Source organism: Brassica oleracea, chromosome C2, assembly GCF_000695525.1.
Source record: "Brassica oleracea var. oleracea cultivar TO1000 chromosome C2, BOL, whole genome shotgun sequence".
Classification (NCBI taxonomy): Eukaryota; Viridiplantae; Streptophyta; class Magnoliopsida; order Brassicales; family Brassicaceae; genus Brassica; species Brassica oleracea.
This window is the reverse complement of record NC_027749.1, coordinates 2,169,328-2,177,480: the sequence shown is the minus strand read 5'-3', so window position 1 is coordinate 2,177,480 and position 8,153 is coordinate 2,169,328. Positions and strand designations below refer to the sequence as shown.

Genomic DNA, 8,153 nt, shown 5'->3' with positions numbered 1-8,153 from the left:
TCATGAAAAGTATGCACACCTTTTTCTAAGACTTCCACCAGATCATGTTCATTATCGAAGATAAACTGAAATCTTTCCTGAGAAAGAGCAATACCTCTAACACGGCCTTGTTTCTGCCATTTACGAGGCATCTGAAAGATAAACTCCCCCATTTTCTGGTAGTCTAAATTGAGCAGACGCCCAATTAAACTTCTTTTATTCCTTTCAGTCGAACTAAACTCAGGAAGATTTGGCATAATAAAGGGCACATCATCATCATCTTCAAGAGACATGGCCATCAAGGCCTTATCCATCGCCGCCGACATCAGATCTTCTTCAAACTCTTATCCAAAACCTCCAATCGAACCAAGCAGAGACAATCAAAACAGAATCGAAAGATTACAGAACTTTTTAACTCTAAAACTGTGCTTCTCTCCTAAAAGTTTCAACACCACCTTTTGGAGCAGAAGGAACTGGATCACCTTCTTAGGGAAACAAGGTCAGATCTTAAGAAACCGTAGCTTCAAAACAGATTCACGAAGCCGGTAACTTCAAAGCTTCACTCAAAATTTTATCGCTTTTGTTATCGCTCTTTTTCCACTCTTTCTCACTAAACGACAAAACTCACCGCTCCTAATTGCTATTTGGATCTCGTTCGAACAAGCTCTATAGTTATCTTCTACATTATGGAAAAATAAACAATATATTTTCTGACAGTAACTCCCGTGTTTGAAGGGTAATTTACCCACTTGGGGGTAATGATGCTTGCACTTTGCACCCTTTTAAAATTTCTTATTATGTGTACCATAGAATGGCGAGTAAATGTTGGTACAATCGCTAATTAAAGTATTAATATACTAATAGATAGATGTTAAAGAACAATGAATAGTTTAATAGATTAGTTAATAGTGACAAAACCTGATAAATTTATTTGATTAGTTACTTTCTTTTACAGCAAAGATCACGACGAGAATGTATGAATCGTTCCATTAGTCAAATAAAGCAGCCGTGAAAGCTTAGACTAACGCGATTTTGCTAGCTGTAGATTGATGATCAAGAGTGTTCATATTTCTTGTAATAGTGAAAGAAAAGTCATTTACACGTTTACTACACATCATAAAAGTAGAACTATAAAGTTAAATCCAGAAGCTTAAGCAACATTGTTGTAACTTATAAAAAAGATTATATAATTTTATTAACAACAATGCATGATTAATTAAAACTATGTATACAACAATGCATGATATAATTTATTAACAACAATTCATGATAGAACTTAACATTTTTTTAATTAACAACAATGCATGATAGAATTTAACATTTTACCCCAAAGAAACAACAATGCATGATAGAAAGATATAAAGTATTTAGCAAAAAAAGAGAAAAGATATAAAGTAGGATTTATTAGTCGGAAAATACTCGTCCTTGCATTCTATGTCCCAGGTACACACACTCAGCTGGACCTTTGTTAGATCATATCTCATGAACCTGTTCACTTCTGATCCATGACTAATATGGTTGTTGCAGGTAGTGCACCACACATGTACAAGTACATGCTTGGTCAGCGTAAGAGATCTCTCTCCAAATCCAAAAGGGAATTAAAAAAAAAGCTTATAGAGAGGAAACGAAAGCTCTGTATCTTACTCTCATTCACATAGCAATAAGTCTTTACTTTCATAAACAGTGAACTGCTTTCTCAAGAGTTTAAATGAAGGTAAAGTCTAGATGAAGAAGCAAATAACATGATTTGTACAATGAACACTACCACTTAAACGCAGACAATACATATGAAGGGAACGCATTGTGTTTAGCAGTAAGGGTCTTAACCGAGTCTAAACTCGCAGTTTCATCAAAAGAAGTGAGACCAAGCTCACTACCATGAATCCCACCAGTGATAAACACCGATTCAATCCCCGCAACATTAGCTCCCTTTATATCATGGTGAAGCGAGTCTCCCACTGCAATAGCCTCCTCCGGATTATCAACTCCCGCAATCGCCATAGCAGACTCATAGATCATCTTGTGAGGCTTCCCCATCCATTTCACTTCTCCTCCAAGTTCTTCATACTTGGCAGCTAGTGTACCCGGCATGATGTGGAAAACGTTTGCTTCCACGGTCACGTAATCTGGATTGGCAACGATCATGGGGAGTCTTCGAGCTGCGGATTTCTCCAAGATCTTCTCAAGCTCGTCGAGAGGCGTGGGAGATACACCTCCTGAAGAAAGTCCTATGGCTTCAGTGCCGTGCGCTAGAACAAACTCAGCTTCTTCCACATTGTCCACAACGTTTAGATCTAGACCCTGAAACAGAAAACTACATCAAATAACCTTCATCGATACATCAACCAGCAAAAAAAAAAAGAAGGAAAACGAGGTGATAAAGTAACCTCTAAAGAGATTGCTCCCCGATCTTTCCAAGTAATGTGAATACAACGCCTTCCTAGTGCAGCGAACCAAGGATCATCTCTCCTGTTAACAGACATTTATCAATATGTTAAAAAAAAAAAAACAATTAGTATAGATATAGGCCCCCCAAATTTATTAAAAAATAAAAGATTTATTGAAATTTTTACTAAATCGTCTACATCTTCTAAAAATCCCAGAGCCGGCTATATATCGAAAAAGAAGACTAAGAAGGTGTTGGTGATATGACCTTTGTAAAGATTGATGGGTTAGTTCACCACTGGTTATAGCTCCAGTGAAGAAAGAAGGATCAAAGCCAAGGCCTTTGAGCTTTTCCATTGTGGTTGAAGCACGTCTGGAGGAGTTGCTTATGATCACGATCTTGGCACCTACCGTTGCTAGATTCTTTACTGCAATCGCCAATAAAAAAAACAAAATTTAAATGAGTAATGATGCAGAGAACTACTCCTAGACTTAACAAATCTGAAAGAAGAAATCAAATCATATCTGTCTATATCATATAAATCCAACACTGAAGCCAAAGTCCAATCTAAATATTGCACAAATGTTACATTATAATGGAATCACCCTACTCATAATAGCTACAAGCTAAAGGTAAGAACTAAGTAAGAGATGATATAACGTACAAGTTGAGATTGCGCCGGGGTAAGGTTGTTTGCCATCGTGAAGGACTCCATACTGATCTAAGAGCCATGCCTGTAACACACTTTAGTATCAGAAATATTCACTAGTTGTTTGATATTAAACACAGTGGAAATGTTACGCTACACGCATCCATAATGATGTAGCTTAAGTACTTCACCAAATGTTAGAACATATGAACTCTGCTGATCTATTGGCAAAAAGATGCAATCTTTTTTTTATTTCAATTTGCGTATACAAGTAATCAAGATCCTGTTTAAAGTTGAATGCTTTTACAGATTACAAGAAGCATATTATGCAATTAAAGAAACCCATTTGCTAACAAGCTGAATCGAATCGAAAGCGTGATTGTTTTTTTTTTACAACCGGATCATTAGACTAACATCCATATAGTTGATGAGTAGGCTAATCTCAAGAGCAGAAAGTCAACGAAGACATTAGAAAAACAGAGACAGATGAGGTATAACCTTAAAGTTTCGTGTCTCCACGATGTCTTTGAGTCCATTCATTGGCTGGGAGAGATGCGGAGAAGAGAGCATTTTTTTCTTCCTGCAAATCCCAGAAGATAGTCCACAAGAACGAGAACACCTTTTAGGACCAGAACCAATCGAACCACCCAAAAGTGGTTGTCGTCTTTACCATTGTTTACTTACTCTCAGTTATTGTTGTTCTTCATTTCTTTCAAAACGTCGCTTTGGCCGAGTGGTTAAGGCGTGTGCCTGCTAAGTACATGGGGTTTCCCCGCGAGAGTTCGAATCTCTCAGGCGACGAAATTTTATATTTTTGATAAATAATTTCCCATTTTGATATACTCAAATGTGTATCATCATACTAGTGAGGCCTAATAGTATTAAGCTTACTCAGTGGATGCGAGCCTAGTAGTATTAAGCTTGAAAAGGCCCGTATAAGGCCTACAAAAGGCCCATCATATATTCAAACTAGTGACAGCAAGCTGACTCACTAATAAACCATCGTTATCATCCATTCACTCGCTCTTATCACATTACCAAACCCTCCCCCACACTCCACGCTCCTACACACTCCACGCTCCTCACTTTACCAAAGCTTCTAAACAAAACGACGCCGTTATACTCCAAACTAAACCCACGCGCGCGTCTGAAACATACATTTTCAATAGCCCACTTGACTCTTTTCTCCTTTATTCCTCCCTCTTTTCTCATTTCCTCACCAAAAAAAAAAAAAAAAATCAATCTCTCTCTCTCTCTCACTTTCTCTCTCCAATGGCGGCGACACTAGGCAGAGACCAGTACGTCTACATGGCCAAGCTCGCCGAGCAGGCCGAGCGCTACGAGGAGATGGTCAACTTCATGGAGAAGCTCGTCACAGGCGCCACACCATCCTCCGAGCTCACCGTCGAAGAGCGTAACCTCCTCTCCGTGGCCTACAAGAACGTGATCGGATCCCTACGCGCCGCGTGGCGCATCGTGTCCTCGATCGAGCAGAAGGAGGAGAGCCGCAAGAACGAGGAGCACGTGGCGCTCGTGAAAGACTACAGATCCAAGGTGGAGACGGAGCTCTCCTCCGTCTGCGAAGGGATACTAAAGCTTCTCGAGGAGAATCTGATTCCCTCTGCGGCGGCGAGCGAGTCGAAGGTGTTTTATCTGAAGATGAAAGGGGATTACCATAGGTACATGGCGGAGTTTAAGGCCGGCGAGGAGAGGAAAGCCGCGGCTGAGGATACCATGGTTGCTTACAAGGCTGCTCAGGTTATATATTAGTAAAAATTATTATTTATTTTATTTTTTAATTAATTAATTAATCTCGGGGTTTTATTACAAGACTGATTGGTTTTGTTTTGTGAAATGTTTTGGGTGATTAGGATATTGCAGCTGCTGATATGGCGCCTACTCATCCGATTAGGCTTGGTTTGGCGTTGAATTTCTCCGTGTTTTACTATGAGATTCTTAATTCTTCCGACAAGGCTTGTGACATGGCCAAACAGGTTCTGTAATAAAATCAAATATAAGTTACTGTCCTGAGTTTGTCTTTGGAAGAGTTTTTTTTGTTTGTTTGATAGATGTGTGTTTTTACTTGTTATCTGTTGGTATCTTATTTTCGTGGTGGGTTTGCGTGTAGGCTTTTGAAGAAGCCATAGCTGAGCTTGACACTCTGGGAGAAGAGTCGTACAAAGACAGCACTCTCATTATGCAGTTGCTCAGGGACAATCTCACCCTCTGGACCTCCGATATGCAGGTTATACTCCTCTCCGCACCTTCCATTTTACACTCTAAGTTCAACGTAGTCTCTTAGAGTTTTTCAACCGTGCTTGATCAGATTCATCAGGTCTTAAAATCTGAAATAAAGAAACTGTGTGTGTGCTGAGTTGTTGATATTATTTGTTCAGGAGCAGATGGACGAGGCGTGAGGATCTTGAGGAAGGGAGAGTGTTATGAGCCATCATCCCCCATAACCTTTGCTCAAAACTGTTGAACCAAGAAGTATTTTTTAAGTGTTTATGAAGATTTATGTGCACAGCTTGATGATGATTGATGATCTACTCTATTTAATATTGTCTTAAACTATGTTCTCTAAGGATTTGTCATCTCTTGACTTTTTGCTTAAGCCTTAAAACCTTCTTTTTCGTCATACTCGAATCTTGATTCAGGGGAAACCAAAATTCTTGGGGGTTGTGTTTTCTGGTGAATGAAATTTTACTTCAACATAGAGCAACCATAAACGTGCTCACACGTATACAAGAATCGAAAAAGTGGAATCTCTCGTTGCACAAGGACAAGGAGATGCAAAACATCGAGATTGTAGTTGGACCACTAGGCTGCATTGTATGCATGGTGGAACGATACGAAGCCCATTTTTTGTATCATCGTAATGGCTGGGCATACAGCTGAGCCCATTTTAATTATTGTTTTTAACTTCTAATCTTCCTTTTGAAGTTGATCAGTCGAAATCCATCGTAATGGAATTTCAGTTTAACCCATTTCGATTGCATGAGTCGAGACAAGTGGATCAGTAGTTGGCCCTATTAGTCAAAGATAAAAATAATGAATGTTTAGGACCTTAGGTTCGTTCATCGCAACTGGCAATACATTGCCAACTATGAATGATTCACTAATATACATTCAATCGAAAAAAAACATTAAAATGGACATCTTACCTTCTGAATCACTGTCGAGATAGGCTTTACAGGCTATTACCAGACGACGTATCTTTTTATACGTTTATTTCCTTCTGTTTATATACCTTTATGTCTATCAACATGATTTTATATACAGTGACAGCAATTTCCAACGGGTTTATTAGCAATGTCCAACAACGGTAACAACACCAATAATATTCACAAAACTTAATCAAATTATCAGGTCAGCCACATGGGATTAATCATCGTTACTACTGTTTATAATATTTATTTCCTATATAATAAGATAACTTATACTATGCCAAAGTTATATAAAAAGGTCGTTGTTGTATATATAAAAAATTAAAATAACAAGTGGATTGTTTGACAAAAAAAAAAATAACAAGTGGATTAAGTAGACAGGAAGACATGCAAATTTGCAATCCTTGATTCTTGAACTAGACATGTTAGCTGTTCACACATTTGTCACGATATAACATTAATGAGCTTTGAAATCATATTATTACAAAATTGGATTCTCTCTCCAATTATATTTATTCACCATCCAATCACAGCTCTAATTAACTAATCAAGGTTAACTTTGTCTAATTTAACGTTACATCATGGTCTGTGGATTGTCTACTAAGCAAAGTCAACATAACAAAGATGTTAAGTCTTCATCCGACTAATCTTTATGATATTTATCTTCCATATGTGTAAATCGATTTACCTTCTAAAAGATGTCAAATTGTCATTATCGGTACATAATACAATCATAGACTCGATTTGTATTTTTTTTTGGTTATTAATGCTTCGGCCTCGGAGAGTACAGATAGGCAACCCCATGTTCCAATTATGCGTTTGCATGTTAGTCTGCATATATTACTATAATATATTAAAAGATATTAGAAATCTTCTTTAATTAATACTTCATATTCTCTCCTTTTATAAGTCCTCTTCCATTTTTCTCAACTTCAGAACTCTCGCTCTCTCTCTCTCTAATCTCATAACCTCTCTCACTATCAAGAAGAAACATCTTCTAAAGAGAAATGGGTTCCAAAAGTGTCCAAGTTTTCTTGATAATGGCTCTCTTCGCCACAGTTGCACTTGCTCAAGCCCCAGCTCCCACTCCCACAGCTACTCCTCCTCCTCCCGTTGCTACTCCTCCTCCGGTCGCTACTCCTCCTCCAGTGGCCACCCCACCCCCCGCCGCAACTCCAGCTCCAACCACCACTCCACCACCTGCCGCGACTCCAGCCCCCGCCACTACTCCACCAGCAGCTGCTCCTTCTCCATCTGATGCTCCTAGCGCCTCTCCACCAGCACCAGAAGGTCCCGCCTCGAGCCCTAGCGGACTTGCTCCAGGGCCTTCAGAGGATGCGCCTGCTCCTAGTGCCGCTTTCTCCAGCAAGGCTTTCATCGCCGGAACCGTCTTCGCTGCTGTTATGTACACCGCCGTTTTAGCTTAACATCTTTTTATTTTTTACATTTGTTCCAAATTTCAGATTTTCTTTTTTTTTCTTTATTTCTTCCCTCAATTATTTCAAATCTTTGGTGTTATGTGAGTATTTCTTTTATTTTCGTATTTCGCTATTTGATCATTTAAATTTGTATTATACTTTACGTGTATTGTCCGGTCGGGGTAAGTGATTCATGGTGAGAACTAATGGAACGTTGACACGTGTAGTTTATAATGGGAAGTGTGTGTGTAGAGCACTACAAGAAAACAGCGGCATACTGAGGGAAAAAATCGTCGGTATGTCGTCGGAATAACGCTATTCCGATGATATACCGACGAAAAAAATCCTCGGAAATTCATCTTTCCTCGGAAATCCCTCGGAAATTTCCGAAGGAATTCCGAGGAAACCATATTTCCTCGGAATTTACGAGGACCACAAGTTCGTCGGAAATTCCTCGGAATATTCCGAGGAAGATGTCGTCGGAATATTCCGAGGGATAAACTTCCTCGGAATATTTCCAAAATTAAAAAAAAAAATTATAAATTTATTTTTTT

General features: G+C 38.9%; 3 protein-coding genes and 1 non-coding gene across 4 annotated transcripts; 3 read left to right on the top strand and 1 right to left on the bottom strand.

The window, feature by feature from the left end:
- Window positions 1-1,600: 1,600 nt before the first annotated feature.
- LOC106326937 lies at window positions 1,601-3,722 on the bottom strand. Its single transcript, XM_013764905.1, has 5 exons — window positions 3,513-3,722; window positions 3,030-3,099; window positions 2,633-2,792; window positions 2,367-2,448; window positions 1,601-2,280 (listed from the first exon to the last, which is right to left on the bottom strand). Exons 1-5 carry the CDS (start codon window positions 3,582-3,584, stop codon window positions 1,741-1,743), a joined length of 924 nt encoding a protein of 307 aa, XP_013620359.1. The 5' UTR covers window positions 3,585-3,722; the 3' UTR covers window positions 1,601-1,740.
- Window positions 3,723-3,733: 11 nt separating this feature from the next.
- TRNAS-GCU lies at window positions 3,734-3,815 on the top strand. Its single transcript has one exon. It is a non-coding gene; the product is annotated as a tRNA-Ser (tRNA).
- Window positions 3,816-4,224: 409 nt separating this feature from the next.
- On the top strand, window positions 4,225-5,632 carry LOC106326938 (14-3-3-like protein GF14 lambda). The gene is made up of 4 exons (XM_013764906.1): window positions 4,225-4,772; window positions 4,886-5,008; window positions 5,143-5,259; window positions 5,411-5,632. The coding sequence occupies exons 1-4, from the start codon at window positions 4,287-4,289 to the stop codon at window positions 5,429-5,431; spliced, it is 747 nt and encodes a 248-aa protein (XP_013620360.1). The 5' UTR covers window positions 4,225-4,286; the 3' UTR covers window positions 5,432-5,632.
- Window positions 5,633-7,057: 1,425 nt separating this feature from the next.
- On the top strand, window positions 7,058-7,724 carry LOC106325244 (classical arabinogalactan protein 4-like). Its single transcript, XM_013763279.1, has one exon. It carries the CDS (start codon window positions 7,189-7,191, stop codon window positions 7,606-7,608), a length of 420 nt encoding a protein of 139 aa, XP_013618733.1. The 5' UTR covers window positions 7,058-7,188; the 3' UTR covers window positions 7,609-7,724.
- The last annotated feature ends 429 nt before the right edge of the window (window positions 7,725-8,153 follow it).

Coding starts and splice junctions, on each gene's coding strand:
- LOC106326937 (XM_013764905.1), bottom strand. CDS start 3,584: ATGCTCTCTTCTCCGCATCTCTCCCAGCCAATGAATGGACTCAAAGAC. Junction 3,100..3,512: donor TGGAGACACGAAACTTTAAG/GTTATACCTCAT, acceptor AGTGTGTTACAG/GCATGGCTCTTAGATCAGTA. Junction 2,793..3,029: donor CCCCGGCGCAATCTCAACTT/GTACGTTATATC, acceptor TGGCGATTGCAG/TAAAGAATCTAGCAACGGTA.
- LOC106326938 (XM_013764906.1), top strand. CDS start 4,287: ATGGCGGCGACACTAGGCAGAGACCAGTACGTCTACATGGCCAAGCTC. Junction 4,773..4,885: donor TTGCTTACAAGGCTGCTCAG/GTTATATATTAG, acceptor TTGGGTGATTAG/GATATTGCAGCTGCTGATAT. Junction 5,260..5,410: donor TCTGGACCTCCGATATGCAG/GTTATACTCCTC, acceptor TTATTTGTTCAG/GAGCAGATGGACGAGGCGTG.
- LOC106325244 (XM_013763279.1), top strand. CDS start 7,189: ATGGGTTCCAAAAGTGTCCAAGTTTTCTTGATAATGGCTCTCTTCGCC.